This window comes from Pagrus pagrus, assembly GCF_965226575.1.
Source record: "Pagrus pagrus genome assembly, chromosome: 7".
NCBI classification, from domain to species: Eukaryota; Metazoa; Chordata; class Actinopteri; order Spariformes; family Sparidae; genus Pagrus; species Pagrus pagrus.
In genome coordinates this window covers 25,311,828-25,327,777 of record NC_140191.1, presented here as the reverse complement: position 1 = coordinate 25,327,777, position 15,950 = coordinate 25,311,828, and the positions used below count along the sequence as shown (strand labels likewise).

At 44.3% G+C, this 15,950-nt stretch overlaps 1 protein-coding gene across 13 annotated transcripts in view; it reads left to right on the top strand.

The window, feature by feature from the left end:
* The window catches only part of plecb (plectin b), a 138,923-nt gene that overhangs the window by 63,334 nt on the left and 59,639 nt on the right, over positions 1-15,950 (top strand). For 4 of the 13 annotated variants that reach the window (XM_084356417.1, XM_084356415.1, XM_084356416.1 and 1 more), the window contains exons 1-2: positions 8,232-8,390; positions 8,539-12,696. The exons of 7 other annotated variants lie outside the window; for them this stretch is intronic. In XM_084356417.1, the coding sequence (XP_084212543.1) occupies positions 8,574-12,696 (4,123 nt within the window). In that variant the 5' untranslated portion in view covers positions 8,232-8,390; positions 8,539-8,573. Of the gene's footprint in view, positions 1-8,231; positions 12,697-15,950 lie in introns of those variants that run through there. 2 more of the 13 variants (XM_084356418.1, XM_084356414.1) reach the window with 2 other exon arrangements.

The following is a 15,950-nucleotide window of genomic DNA, read 5'->3' as shown; positions in this document are numbered from 1 at the left end:
AAGGTAATAAAGGTCCCCCTGCATATATAAAGTACTGTATAAAGAAATAGTGGGCTTGTTCCTGTCATTCTTTGGTTTGAAATCCATAGTTCAACACATCAGATTCAACTTTTTTTTTTGGAGGGGACACAAAAGGCAAGATGAGCTGAGGTGACAGGCTTGGGATTTTGGAATGACTGGAAAGATGCGGGCTCCCCCTTTATGCAAGTAAATATAAATGAGGACATCAATATAGGACTTTACATAGTTGAGCTAGACAGCTTTTTCAAGTCATTCATGTGAAGATATACACGATTGTCCCAATTCATCATTATCCCCAATGTTGGACAGTCACTACAATTTATCAACTATTTTTATCCCGATCTACAATAAGATGTTATATCCTCTTAAACTGAGGCTTATATGTGTCTGAGTTGGCTACCTTAAGTTGAGATCCAAAATTACAGTCTTAGTACAAAATGTTGATTAGTATTTCCTGGGCAGACTTTTTTTATTTAGACCCAAAAAAACTTTTGGAGACATGTGGTAATGATAGTTTTCTTTTATAAGGAAAGAGTTAGAAACAAGGGCAAATTTGCAATAGTTGCAACCAGGTATGTGCAGGAATCCATGTGGCCGTGGACTCAGATGCACAAAACCACACTTGAGCTCATGGCAAATTTCAGCCTCATAGACAGAAAGTTGTGGTTAGTTTAATGATGAGCTTAGTCTAATGATGGCTCCCACAAATGTCCATGCAATCGGTTTATGAGTAATAAAAGAGGACTTGGCAAAATGTAGTGTGTGTGTATGTCTTTCTACAAAGTTCGTTCATGTTTATGAATTTGTTTAGGAGTTAAGACCCTTTTTGTTACATGTCACTCCCGTTGCCACAACCCCTTTTAGTCAATTTGCATAAACGGTTAATCATGACTCATGATCAACCTTTCAAAATCAAGTCTGTAAATCCATTTGCCAGTTATGCATGTTCTGCGATGGACCCTTCCTGATGCCATCCTCCTCTTCTGGCCAATTGACATGAACAGAAAAACACACCTTCACACACAAACCTGGCCTCCATGCCAAATTTCAGCTCTGCAGGGTGGATACTGACAGCCAAATGGAGGAGAAACTTTCATTGACCGACTAACCGACACACTGACCTATAGAGCTGCCAGTCACAGCTAAAAAATGCGAACCTATCCTTTAAGACACTGGGGTGATGTGAACTAAGGATTGTATGGTGAAAATCCTTACCTGATTATCTTGTCATGTATGTCAACACTCCTTTAGCCCAAGATCAAGGGAGGGGCCACACTGTAATTTTTACATAACCATCAACTCTGATTGAAATGAGGATTATATTTTGACAGGTTCAACACCCCAGATATTAGTCTGAACAACATGCTTCAGCTGAGTTCTAACTTGATCTCTTTGTTTTACCCTTCAGGGTCAACTGCACTGGAGATAAGCCAGAACTGATAAGAAACTCAACAGTCTTAGCTGTTACCTGAGATCTCACAGCTTTTGAAATATGGTCACACAGGTTGCACATTGAAAGGAAATTTGCATTGGAGCTCTACTTTGTGGGACAGTTTTGGCTCGCTGATACATGCCTCCAGTTCTAAGATTAACTTGCTATTCTTTAACGACTTACGAAAAGCTTAATTGCTCCCCATAAACCAAGGAATAAGTATGCGAGAGAAAAAGCCAGAGTCGTTTTGGTTTTCTTTGGATGCCTTGGTGGTTCCTTTTGCAGATTGGCTCATAGTTCCTTTTCTGTCTTTCTCTACTGTATCTTGTGTTCCTGTGTCCACCCTTCTTAATCTCTGGGGTTGAAATTTGCAGGGTTTCTCGAAACAAGGCACCCAGTGTGTCATTCAGAGCTAGTCGTTACAGAAATAAAGCGTGGGCGCTGTCAGATGTATGCGACATGGGACAGGGTATCCAGGGCAGCAGAGAGGATGTGTCCAGCCTGGCAAGGCCCTCAGATTTATGGTGTAGATGTTCCTCTGCGTTTATGGGCCAGAGATGAAAAGATTCCCTTGTTCTTTTCTCACAAACACCCTCCCCTCCCGTTCCTTCTCTCTTTTAGACCCATTTTGCTTGCCATGTTGTTCTGCTGGATGGGCAGTGGGTCTCACTGGGATAAAAAGAAGCAGTAGCAGTGTGGTTTTGACTGGGTGGTGAAGGCAGTAAGAAGGTTTTAGGTTTTGTTGGAGCCACCGAGGCCTTTTGTATGATATGTCAGTTCAGAGCAGCATGGACGGAGGAGATCCTCTTGGTGATCGGTTCTGGCTCAGCCCGAAGAAAGGTAAGTGATTGATTATAGAGCAAAACCCGAAAAGGAGGTAGAACACAGTGAGGGAATGGTTGTCAGCATTGGTCGGATGAAATTTTGTGTCATGAAGAGGTGTGGCCACATGCACTCAACAACTCAATTTTCACATTATGGAATCTGGAGAGTCGACTTGGCAGTTGAGCGCATCATGGATCCGTCTCACGCAGCAATAGTTAAGCCTTTTCTTGCACCCGAATGGTGTAACACTTGCATGCTGATTCTGATCCCTGGCTGCTGTTTAGTTGAGCTGGCGTACAGCTCCCACAGGAGAGAGAGAGCAAGAGAGTCGAGGGCTGGTTCAAATTTTCTGTCCGGATCTCACTGCTGGAACTTGTTTACAACACAAAGCGTTTTTGTAGTCACTGGCTGTTTTCAGAACTTACCACCAAGACCTGATTTATATTACTCTAGTCAGAGAGGCAGGAAACATATTCGGCTTTTTTGACTGCAGGAGGAATATATATGATATGTACCCCTTTCCTAAAGTGCTGGATAATAGATGTAAAACGTGGGAGTGAGGTATACTTTGGCGTTCTCTGCATCACTCAAAGGGAAAATTGTCCACCATTATCCATGACATGGTAAATCTGTCACATTATCGCTCCTGCTTTCAGTCAGCCCTCGTTTACCCCCTTGTGGGTGGGCTCCTGTCCAAGTCGGAGAGGCTGCAGGGGGCGTTGTAAGGTTGGACACATGGAGACCCCCGCCACTGAGACATGACAGACAGCTTGTTGGAGAGAGAGTTAGTCAGAATGAAAGGGACTTGGCAGTCTTTTTGGGTGCTCCTGCTTATTTTTGGACAGTTAGGAGGGTGAAGGGAGGCATAATCTGTGACTTCATTTCTTTCCACTCTGGAAAAGGAGAAGTCAGTGTGATCCATGACTCGTGGAGCGGAGAACATAAGCAGGGCCCGTCAGTTTTTACCTCAAGCACACATCAGTTTATGGACTTTCCATGTGCATTTATGTGTATATTGGAGAAACAAAGGCCAAGAGTTGGCATTTCTTCCTCTGCTCACACAGTAGGCTATTCTACTTGATGTCAGTACAGTTTTATATTGCTCAGCTTAAGCTTTCCCAGAAAATGTACTCCTTGCTGAAATTTTCTTTCACTTTCACACAGTTACACACACTTTAATTTGTGAAACAAAGTGGTCCTACTCCCCAGTTGCTTTTAACAAGCCTTGTGTAACTCCAAAGATATTTATGGGGCAAGAAAAGTTTGGTTTGGCAAAGCAACAAGAACAGTTTCTATAGTGTCCTGATTGATTTCAGAACATTACTTTGTCTATTGTTCTTCCCCCTCGGCTCTGAACAGAACAAAGAATTTCTCTCCTTCAACCGTAATTTGCGTCTTGTTTTTACCTCAGCTGTCCAAGAACAGTTGATTATTTATTTTTGCAGCAGTGTGAGGAATGCCAAAGACACCTCTCAGTCTGCTTCCATGCTTACCAGCTTCTAACACACAGTGCCTCTTTGTCTGAAGCCAATCTGTGGTTCAACATACTTCTGGGGGTTTATGTTTGGTGAGACTGTATATACAGTAGAGTACTTTTCTATTGGCCAGTCCCCTAAACTCTCTCTTGTGCATGTGGCTACACATGCAACACACGCTTCCCTTCAAACCTTCTTTAAACCCAGTCGAACAACCCATTTACACCCAGAGTGACCAGTGCCAGGGGTTAATCCTTGCAGCTTCATCCTTCTTGCATTTCAAAGTCTACTTTCTCCAGCTGTGGAAGCACTAATTGACACTGTTGTTCATGCTGTCACACACAAATATCACGCAAGGTTGTCGAAGGGGTAGGACGAGGTGAGGGTAGGATTGAGGGCAGGATTAAGGCCTCACATGCAGTCTGCCAGCATGTTACAATTGTAAAGTCAACAAGTCAAGTTTATATATAGCCACAAATCACAAACCTGTTCCAGAGGCTTTTCACTGGACGAGTGTATATCTTTAGGCCCTGGACAACTTTAAGTTTGATAACATGTGAAAATACGAGAGGAATGTGAAAGATCTTTTGTATCTGACCCTTTAAAACTGCACCCACATTTGTGCGGCCCATGATGTTAGGAATGACGACTTGTAGGAAGCTACTGCTTGTTCTGTCATCATGGCTGAAAAAGCATAAATGTGTTTTCCCACCGCAGTTAAGATGAACTGTCAGCAGGTACTTTGGTTCAAGTATGACAAGTATGTTATCTTGACTTATCATTTATCACCTCCACAAAGGTGTGACAGTGTGTGCCTTTACTGCTGTCTTTACTCCCCTGGACCGATACCTGCACATTTGTAGTATCACTAACAATTTGCAACAACACAAAATGTGAATCCTCTTTGAAGCCTTTCTTTAAATAAATATTTGTATTCATGTTGTCTGCATGGGTTTAATTAATCATTTTATAAATTGTTAAAGCATCAACTCATTAACCAATTCAAACTGACTACCAGGAAAGCCTATAATTACTGCGGTGACAACCCCTGCCCCCATATAGAGCTGCTCACAACAATCTCTAACTTTAGCAGATTCCTGGGTCGGAGGTGATTGTGCTCTAACATGCGTCAGCTCTGTAGGGGCCCACAGCTGTCCCTGACAGAGGGGTCACTCGCCTTACTGTACCCTGCCAGGAGTCAAACTCCTTAAATGAAAATAGGCTTATCGTCCAGATAAGAAGGGAGCCCTCTGATATTGCAGCATGATTTGTCATAATTCAGTGTAGACTGATGGCCAAACCTTTTAAATCCCATTTTGTGTCTGTTTTATCCACCTCATTGTCTTTCACAGTCGGTGATTAAAACAATTATGCAGCTGACAGATGCAAGAGACTTATTGTATTTGCCCCTGCTGCTAAATTCAACCTCACTGTTAATCTAATAGCTTGATAATCATGCAGTAAGCTCCTTGATACAAAGAGGACCCAACCTTCTAACATGTTCAGACATTTGCCTTTATGTTTCAACATCACCCTAACTTCTTGAAATGTAAGAACTTGCATTAGCGGGTAAGGAGGCTCTGCTGACCTTTGCCTTCCCAGGAAGTGGTTGAAGTGGCTGGGATCTTATATCAGAATGGAGGGCGCGTGTGCAGGACCAACAGCGCCGAGCAGCAGGCCTTGACAGTGGGCCAATCGCCAGCCACCATGAATTGGTGGTGACAAGTCTATTCTGAGAACTTGTGGAGGTCTGAAACATTGACTCCTAACCAGGAAACTATTCAGGCACTCTTCCTCAGAGTCTTATTATTCCTTTATCTGCTTCAATCAATCACATCATGCCTCCATTTGCGTCTGTCTGCTGCTGCGATATCTGTTTATAGACTGAATAAAATTAGATGCCATTAATACAAGAGTGAAATTAAGCCCCATTCCCTTTAGAGAGTCTATTTGTGATCATTTATTAAGTGCTAATACCACCTCAAACATTCACACAGCTATTGTAACAGCAAGTCACTGTGAAAACCAGCAGCAGCAGCAGCAGCAGCACACCACTGACAGGGTTTATCATGCCTGGTGATACATTATTTCTGCTGAAGCTGGCATATTTGATATTTGGATGGCTGAGGGGACTGGGCCTCAAGCCATATAAAGGGTCAGTGTGGGAAGTTTGAAGTTCACTGAACACTTTGTGCATAAACAGTGCATGAAATCACACTGATGTGCGGCCAAGAGAGCATGGCACCATGCATGGTGATGCAGATTACCCCAAATGAGAGAGCTCTGGGCTTGATGTTTAACACATAGTTGCCTGGCGTGTCATTGCAGTTGATTCGTATGGTTTGGAAATTAATGTTATTTTCTGCTTGAGTTTGTTCCTTTTGTGTTGTTATGCATGACCTCTGAACTGCCAGCCAGTGCACCATAAAACATGGGCTAAGTAATAAAAAGCTTCAGAAACAACTTCAAGTGACTTTAACACACTTAAGCCCAAGCTTGCAGATTTACACACATACAAGCTTGCTGCCGCCGCCACTTCCTTACATGTCGGGCAAACCGCGGCATGTCAGTGATAAAATGTTTGTTTCGTAAGACAGAGGAATGCCTTTCTTGTACGATGAACCTGAGAATTCATTTGACACTCCAGTGAAAACCCCACCCAGCCTTCAGAATGAATCATTAACTTTACATGCACCACAAAAGACAAAGTAAAATCATAAGGGATGATTGAGAGCTTATCTGCTACAGGTGGAGTACGGTCATGGCTTGAGGCATCAACATCTGTAGAGTAGTGTGACTAGATAGATGTCTAAGAACTGTTGTGTGCCAGGAATGATTTTCATTAGCTTCCTCATGACACTATTGCCACAGTCTGTGTCTTCTGTCACTGACACAAACTTATTTAATTGAATATTTATGCGTTGTTCTTAATGTGTTCACATTTAATGTTTGTCTGTGGCTTTAAGCACGTGCTGTATGCAAGACTATAAATTTGCCCTCAGACAATTTTCTTGATTGCTAATGAGAGCTCGACAATGTGCTAACAGTTTGCCTCAGATCCCATCAGTGTCTTTGCTCACAGTGGTCTGACAAATGACACTGTAGTCCAGCTGTCCAGGACAACAGATTTATGGCCTGCTGCTCCTCTGCGGCCCTGAAAGCGGATATTTGGCTTACTCAGAACTGGCTCACTTCATTTGCCTGTTGCCATGGCAAAGCAAATGAAAACAGCTTTCCCGCCAGTGTTTGGATGTGTAATGCGTGTGTGGTTTCAAGCAGCGGGGGAAAATGCATCATTTCACCGCTGCTATAATTTCGCAACTAGATCACTCTGTTCCAGCACGGTACCGTCTGCTCACTCTACTCCTCAGTGAGTCCTTTACTACTCAATGGGATGAGTGGACATGTTCTCCTGCTCTTCCAGTTCAGTTTTCACTGGACACTTGCAATGACAGGACACTCTCACTGACACAGAGAGACGGACGGGAGACAGATGTACAGAAGAGAGCAGTGATCTAGGCAAAGAAACCTGATATCATGTTCCTGGGAGTGCTGAAAAGGTTAGCTATAATGCGCAGTTCTTTATATAGTCGTGCAAGACAGATCCTTGGTTCTCAGCTAATTCAAGGCACGGAGCACTAATGTTAGCCGTCTAAAGCAGCGGCACAGTTTCATGTTGCTTTACAGTATGTTGCGTCACTCTAATGAGCCACTATAGGAAATACTGATTAGTCTATGTAGTTTCCTTCACTTGGTGACTTAGTGACCCGCCAAACAAACACAGATATGAATAGAACTGAATTTAATAGTAACTCTGCCAGACCACGAGTCATATCAAACTACCAGTCGATAAAATCTTTATAAAATGTCACCAGCCTTTAGTTTACACATTCGAAGACTGTGACAAGAGAACTGAGAGCCACACCTTGTGTACGGAGTAAAAGCTCCTCAGTGATACCTGATCAGGGAAATGTGTAAAACTAGACACCTTACACTCGGTAACCTACATTGATGCCCAGCGAGTTGCTCCCAGGCAGGATAGATGTATGCCAACTGGTCGACTCTCGTTCTTCTAAACTAATCTCTGCCGGTGTGTGTGACACGCCACAGGGTGTGTGTCAGCCAGTCATAGTGTGTGTTTAGAGGTGTGTGTGTGTATTATATAGGAGGTGTGTGATTTCGTGTGTGGGTGGGTGTCTCCGTAAAAGTCACAGTGCTCCGGAACATGTGCTCAAACACACTACAGAGCTCTGCTGTTCCATTGATTAGACTTCCCTTGTTACATATTTCAATCAGTTTATTGCAGACACTTTTCTTCCTTCTTCCTGCTGTACTATTTACTTTAGTGAGAATTTTTTTCCATGCCGTTTTTTTTCTAAGCAATAGAGAGACAAGGTAGGAGGAGCCCGGCTGAGACGTGTGCCTCACTCCCTCTCTCTCACACACTCTCTCACACACACACTCCCTCTCTTCCATTCTGTCATTGCCATTTCGGCAGAACGGAGACTGTTCATTCCCAGACACGCTGAATGCAGGGGGACAGCACACTTTTAACTTTGTTTAAGTCCGATTTCACAGAGGAGTATTCTTTTTCTTCACGATACCCAAAGGATCGGCAAGAACAAGAGGAAAGAAAAGTAAGAAAAAGAGATTACATGGATTTCTTCTTGTATTCTTTCTGATTGAATTAAGAAGCACGTGACAGCTGGTTCTGTGCCACTGGAATCTCACACAACGAGGCGTGAGGTTATCTTATTTATCTTCCTTTCATGTCGTTATTTTCAGTTTTCCTTTGAGAAAGTTTACTGACACAAAGCACAATGGTTGCTGGAATGCTGATGCCCTTGCGGGACCTAAGGGCCATCTATGAGGTCCTGTTTCGAGATGGTGTCATAGTGGCCAAGAAGGACAAGAGGCCTCAGACCAAGCACCCTGAGGTAGAAAGTGTGAGCAACCTTCAAGTAATCCGTGCCATGGGGTCTCTTAAATCCAGGGGCTTTGTTAAGGAGACATTTGCCTGGAGACATTTCTACTGGTACCTGACCAACGAGGGCATTGTTTACCTGCGTGACTACCTCCACCTTCCCGCTGAAATTGTTCCTGCCTCCCTTCAGAGGGTTAGGAAGCCAACTGCCACCCTGGCCATTGCCCATCGGGCTGCACGGGTCCAATCTGTGGAAGGTCCTACATCATATGTTCCTAAGCCAGGACGCAGGGGTGAAGCAGAAAGCCAAGAGGCTGTGGCCGAGCGTCAAGGTTACCGCCATAAGATGATGGGTACCCAAGAAAGAGAAAGGGAAACCTACTCTGATAGGACCCCCAGGTTTAGGGGTCGTCCACTGGCTGCAGAACCAGTCAGGCCAAAAGCATCATGGGAAGTGGAGGACCAGCCTCAGCCTCTGTTTAGAAAGGGGAACAGCTTCAGAAGTGAAGCAGCTGTGATGGAGGAGGGCAGGGTGAAAACAATCTCTTCTCAGCAGCGTGATGTGAGAAGCGAGAGGCCAGTAACAACATCACAGGAGAGAAAAGTGTACGAAGTCCAAAAGGAAAAGGCCCCATCTGTCCACGTTCAGAGAGCAACTTTGAAACAGGATGTCTCGCAGACCACTCTGACATCAGTGTCATCCGAAAAAGCCCTACCATTAACTGTGGCTGCTGAAGCTGCAGGTGCTGCAACATCAAAGATTCCAGCTGAACCCTTTACTTCCAAAACAAATAAAGAGAAGCTTATCACCGATGAAACAACTTCCATCAAGTCTGGTAGAATGGTATCAAGCCATTTAGAAATCACAACACTTCCTGAAAAAAAGGTCAAAGAGGAGAAGGCAACAAAAGCAATCATGGATCCAATTAAATCTGCGAAGGTCAAAGCCACATCTGAAATGGTAACCCAAACACTTATTACAACTACTGCTGCTCAGGTAACCTCCAAACCCCCGAGTGACACTGTCACTGCGGCCGCTGTCCTCACAACATCTTTAAATAAAGATGTCAAGGAAGGGAAGACAAGAAAAGTGACAGTGGATCCGGTTAAACCTGCAGAGATCAAGGCTGCGTCTGAAACAACAACTGATGGAGTAAAGCCCCAAGCAGTAATTACAATGGCTGCTGCTCAGGAAATCTCCAAACCCCTCACTGGCACTGTTACTGCTTCCCCTGTGAACACAACACCTGTCAATAAAGACGTTAAGGGAGGGAAAGCAGAAAAGGTGATCGTGGATCCAGTAAAACATGCAGTGGTCAAGGCTAAACCTGAAGCAGCACTTGAAAAAGTAAAGCCCCAAGCAGTTACTGCAGTGGCTGCTGCTCAGGAAACCTCTAAACTCCTTACTGACACTGTCGCTACAGCCCCTGTCATCACAACACCTGTCAATAAAGATGTCAAGAAAGAGAAGACAGAAAGGGTGATCAAGGATCCAGTTAAATCTGCAGAGGTCAAGGCTAAACCAGAAGCAGCAGCTGAAAAAGTGAAGGCCCAGGCGGTTATCACAGTGGCTGCTCAGGAAACCTCCAAACCCCATACTGACACTGTCACTGCCACCCCTGCCATCACAACACCTGTCAATAAAGATGTCAAGAAAGAGAAGACAGAAAAGGTGACCAAGGTTCCAGTTGAATCTGCAGAGGCCAATGCTAAACCGGAAGCAGCAGCTGAAAAAGTGAAGGCCCAGGCGGTTATCACAATGGCTGCTCTGGATTCCTCCAAACCCCTTACTGACACTGTCAACGCCACCCCTGTCATCACAACACCTGTCAAAAAAGATGTCAAGGAAGAGAAGCTGAAGAAAACAAAGGTTAATGAAGAATCAGTTAAACCTTCAGATGTGAAGACCCCAGTTGAATCTAAAATAGATCCTGGCCCGGCCAAGAAAACTGCCAAAGTAACTGCCACTCAGGACACCAAACCCCAAACTGACAGTACCACCAGCGAGCCTGTGTTGCCCACTGCTGCAGTAAAGGAGATCTCTAAAGTTAAAGTGACTGAGGAGGCCATGGATGCTAAAGTGACCTCAGTGAATCTCTCAGCAAAGCCCAAAAATGATGTAACACCCCAGAAAACTGCTATGCTGGCTGAGTCCTCAGTACTTGAAGTTAAAACTTCTCTTAGTACAACAACTCTCTCAGCACCTATCGCCAGTGCTGAATACACAAAACCCACCCAGGGGAAAGCTCCAGAAATGGAGGTGATTACAAAACAAGATAAGACGGATGTGAAGGTGCTCCCTCCTGTGGAGAAAGATGAAAAACTAGTGCCAGGTGAGACATCTCAGCTGAGTCAAAATGGGGCCAACACAGAGGTGATAACTGAAACCAATGAATTGGTTGAGGGAAGATCTAAATCAAAGAGGAAGAAAAAGAAATCTCCAAGTGAAATGTCCAAGAGTATCAAAGCTGAGGAACAACCTGACTCAAAGTTGGAGGAGGAAAAAATCTCCAAGGAGCTCCCTAAGGAGGAAGCTGAAAATACCCTCCAACCCGCACCAGTGATTACCTCAGAGCCTTTGACCATCTGCACCAGCAAAGACAGTTATGGGGCGTCACCTGTGGTGGAAAGTAAGACTCGAGTTGAAAAAGATGTTGATGGGGGGAAAATAAAGGAAGTCCCTCAACAAACTGATGGGAAGCCAGTAATGGAAGTCCTTAAACAAACTGTCAAACAGAGTATTACTGAAGTAGCATCACTACCTTTGGATCAAATCCCACCACTGCCCCCGGTGGAGCTTCCGAACAATGCACAAGTAAAAGAGAAGGTTGAGGATAGCACAATCAGCAAAAAAACACAGGGACCATTAGGCTCAAAGGACCAGTTACAGGCTAAATTGCCCCACGTGGAGCCATTGAAATCTAAGGAAATCACTGTCACTAAAGTGGAAACAGTAATGGTGCAGAAAATAACTCAAGTGGAACTTAAACAAGCAAGCCCTAGACCTGAAGAGAAAATCCCTGCGCCTTTGAAAGAATCTGAGAAACTCACTGTTGAGACTAAATCCCCAATAATCACAGAGAAAACTGCAGAGGAACCTTCAAAGGGTCGGAAGAAAGGGAAAGGGAAAAAGCAGGTTCAGACACCAGCCTCAGACACTATAAACACAAAGCCTGTCTTTATGCCTGAGGCAGAAACATTGCCGTCCACTAACATTACATCATTACCCAGGGACAGCCCTGTCACGGCCTCTGAACTGAGTGTTTCTCCAAAGATGACTCCTGAAAGAATGTGCATTGAGGAAACTGGGCAGGCAGCAGCTGTGCTCTCTGAGGCCCCAGCAGACAAAGGGGAGGTGGAGCCAGCACCGCTCTGTGCAAAAAAAATCAAGCGGGAGGTTCCGAAACCAAAAACATCCTCCACTGTGAGGGAAGCACACGCAGCCGGAGAATTAGCGTCAGCAGCACCAGTGGTAACAGCAGAGGCAGCTGTAGCTCAGGCACAGGCCAGCCCCCTCGCCAAGCAAGAGGAGCCTCCCAAAGTTGCACAACATTCGGCCAGTCAGGCAGCAGAGCGCAGCACAGAGAAAAGGCTCTCTGTTTCCAAGGCCTCAGAGCAGGAGGAAGAGAAGAAGAGGGACTTGGAGAAGGACACACCCTCTGCCACTGCCACACCCGCAGCTGCCCAGCCTGACCAGCCTCACCTGGGGGACACCTGTGACTCTGTAAACCCTGACACAGACGAGGCCGCTATGAAGAGGAAGATTGTGGTAGTGGAAGAAATAGTTGAGGTGAAACAAGTTATTAGTCCTCAGGCAACTGGGGAGCAGTCACCTCCACCTGTGCAACATGAGGCGGAAGGAGAGGAACTGGACCTGGATGTTCTGGAAGCAATTGCCATAGAGCGGGCACTTTTGTCAGGGGCAGCGGGGGTCAAGGTGCAAGGAGCCTCACCTGATGAAGACTGGGACCACTCACTGGAGGAGCCAGAGGAGAAGACGTGGCCAAACTTCGTTGAAGGTTTGTTTGAATATGTGCCAACTGGCCTACTCCCTATCTTATCCTACACTCTGTGCATGTGGTGTGATTACTCTTGCATCAATGTTTCCACCATTCTCTGAAATGTGGGAGGTCTTAGGTAGGGTATTTGATGACAGCTCTATTGTTGCTCTTGCACAGTGTCATGTGCTTAAAAGTATTTCATATCCTGAGGAATATCCTCATACTGCAATTGTCTGCCGGTGCCGTCTCATCCAAAGTATTGTTTTGGCTGATTTGATTACAGTTTATGGCTTTAAGTTACATATTACAGAGCGCAGACTGTTCTTTATGATGTGGACTTGAGACAGTCTCTCTTTTTGGAAAAGCTTCAGTGAGCTGGTGAGAAGAGTCCAGTGAGATGTGGCTGTGATTTAATTATGTGTGTGTTAAAATAGATGAAGTATCAGTAACACTGTCATGGCATTCTGGAGCGTGTTCAAAGCACTGTCAGATTTCACACAGCCATTATGACATGGGCTCCTCCTTCACACATAATCACAGGTGAAAGTTATACATAAAAACTATATATAAAACTTTTGCATTCAGTATCAAGTACATTTCATCTGCAAATTATCCCAGTGTTTACATGTAGAGCATGTGGCAGTAGTAATTATCAGTCTATTTTATCATATAATAAATTCAACCCAAAAATCACACATTTTTTGGGTGGGGAATTCCAGTGCTGTTCTGTCATACTTTGCGTTCTGCACATGTGTCGGTGGAAACAATAATCTCTGGAGCCATCTCTGAGTGTTTGCCAAATGAGATTATGCAGACCTGCACTCATTCCAACAAGGTGGGGCAGTTTGCTGAGATCCAGCCTCGCCTGTTCCCTGAAGAGATAGTTGTGAGTTACAGCCAGGCTGACTAAGAGAGGGAGGTGTGGTGCGCTTGGGAGGATTTCTCCTCTTTACTCCAGTAAGACGATGTTCTTGGCACTGTTCTGTGTCTGTGGTTGTTTTCTCAGTTCTCTTTTCCGCCTGTCTTTTAAAGAAGATAAGCGTGCCCCTTGCATGCCATTATGAAATGGTATGCGTAGGACAAGGGAGTTATGTAGACAGTGTGATAACAGGGGGTACACGCTGGCCTCTTTTGCCGGATCTGGAAAATAACAGCTCCAGAGAGTCCAGAAAAAAGGTGCCATCTCATGCTGCGGTTGGTGCTGCTGAAGTGAAACTAGCAGTCTTAACTCATGATGGTGAGGCATATTCACATGACTCCAGATTTGTCATGATGTCTAATATTTCCCAACTTTCTGAAGTTAAATAATATTTTAGTTTGACTAATGTGTGTATTTTAGTGGCCCTGTGAGGATGTATAGCAGTGGCTTCACATGGGCGTTGTCTGTTGTGGGTGTGAGCAACGGACAAAGAGTCAGGAAGTTGGAATAGCTTGCTCACAGCTCCATGGGTGTGTTTGTTTGGTTCCACACGTGACAGCAGGTCTGGATTCAATTAGCAGGCTGGTTGTTTCATTCAATCTGTGGTACTCATCAGGAAAATAAAAGTCCCCTTTGCAGTTTGACAAAACTGGATTTATGACTCACATCTACAGCAAACACCATATGCAATTCATTATAAACGGAACTTAATTAGCTGCAGTGCACTTCAACATATGGAAATATCTTGAACTCTGCTTGGCACCGACAACTGGAATTGTGAACATTAAAAAAAGGTTTCAGTGCTACTTTTAATCGTGGAGGTCCTTCTGATGTGTGACAGAATCAGATATGGTCATCAGATGACCACTGTGTTTGGTGACCCACTGCTGACATCTGCTGTCCATAATCAACCATTGTCATCTGCCACACAGACCACGTGCTTCAACTGTAGTCAGAGGTGTTTTGATAAAAGCTTTAGCAACACATTTTTGCAAGCAGTGGACACACCTTGTTTTCATTTTATCAAGCTTAGCATTACCCAGATTGTGCACTGTTGCCAAAGCAGCTTACCTAGAGTTTACCTCAGATATAATGAATAGTGTTAGATAAGGCAGTGGTTTTACAGAGATGCATTTTTTTTTTGTGCCGTGATCTCTCTGAGTGTGGCATTCTTGGAATGCCAGCTAATTAAATAGCTGTCAGCAGCAGACTCAGTTACATCCTGGGATTTAACTGCAGTTAGGTATGTCGACTTTTGTCCTGCTTCAATGTCTGTTTCCCTTTCATTGCGTCAGTGATGTGAAAACCAGGAAGAGGGAAAATATTTGAAAAAACTGACTTATGCCACAAAAATGTCGCTGTCAAAACAAGAGCTCCTCAAGCTGGGTTTTGATTTCAAGGGAGCACATTGCGTGATGCACTTTTGATTTGTGTTGAATGGAGGGTGCTGTGTGTGTGTGCGCTTGAACAAAAGCTGTGCAGTGAGCACTTTTGTGTGAAATGAACATGCCTGAGAGGCAGTTTAAAGTCCCACTCGTGGCACCAGGGGCAATTAGGCTAAATCGTATCCCAGACATGTCACCGAGGTCCTCCATCTCTGAAATCATGCCCGGCGCATACTTGTGTGATTGGTTAAATGAGGAGCTTCAGCATGCTGCAGCTCTGTGCCTTTCATTATGGTGGCACTTCATTTTGATGTCGTGACTCACCCGCAACATTCTCAAATCTGAGAGCTTGAGTTATGAGCGTGACCTTTTCGAGGAGAAAAAGAATAGAATGGGGGATATAATGAATGTTTAATCTCATGCTATCTATCAATAGCCTGTGCTGTGAGCTGGCAGCTTAACTAGCTGCTTCTGTTTCTGCTGTTGGCCACCAGTGATGTTTTCCTCAAAACAAAGTATATGACCTTAGCTGCGGTGACCTATCTTTTACTGCTGACTCCACCTGTGAAAACACTTCTTTATTGGACTCATCATAAGTGTCGGAACATATTGCTTACCTTTCTTAAATTGAGACATAAGCACGCCAAGCAAACATTTTAACAATGAATAGATGATGATACAACAGTGTGTGCCAGGGCTGGAAATACAGAGTCCGAATGAAACTGGAGATGACTTACATGCTCCAAAGCTGCTGCATTATTTCATAAAAAAAACAAAAAAAATAACGATCTAAATAAAAAGTAAGAATCAGAAACCAATACCTCTGTGATATAATTTCAACTGTGAAATGTTCAGTAGGCAGGGGCACGCAAATAATGTGCGTGCAAATGACTACTCAGTAGCCTTGAAACTAGATGAAAGTGAAAGCTTATCTTTCATTTTCTCTGGCTGATACATCTGGCCACCCT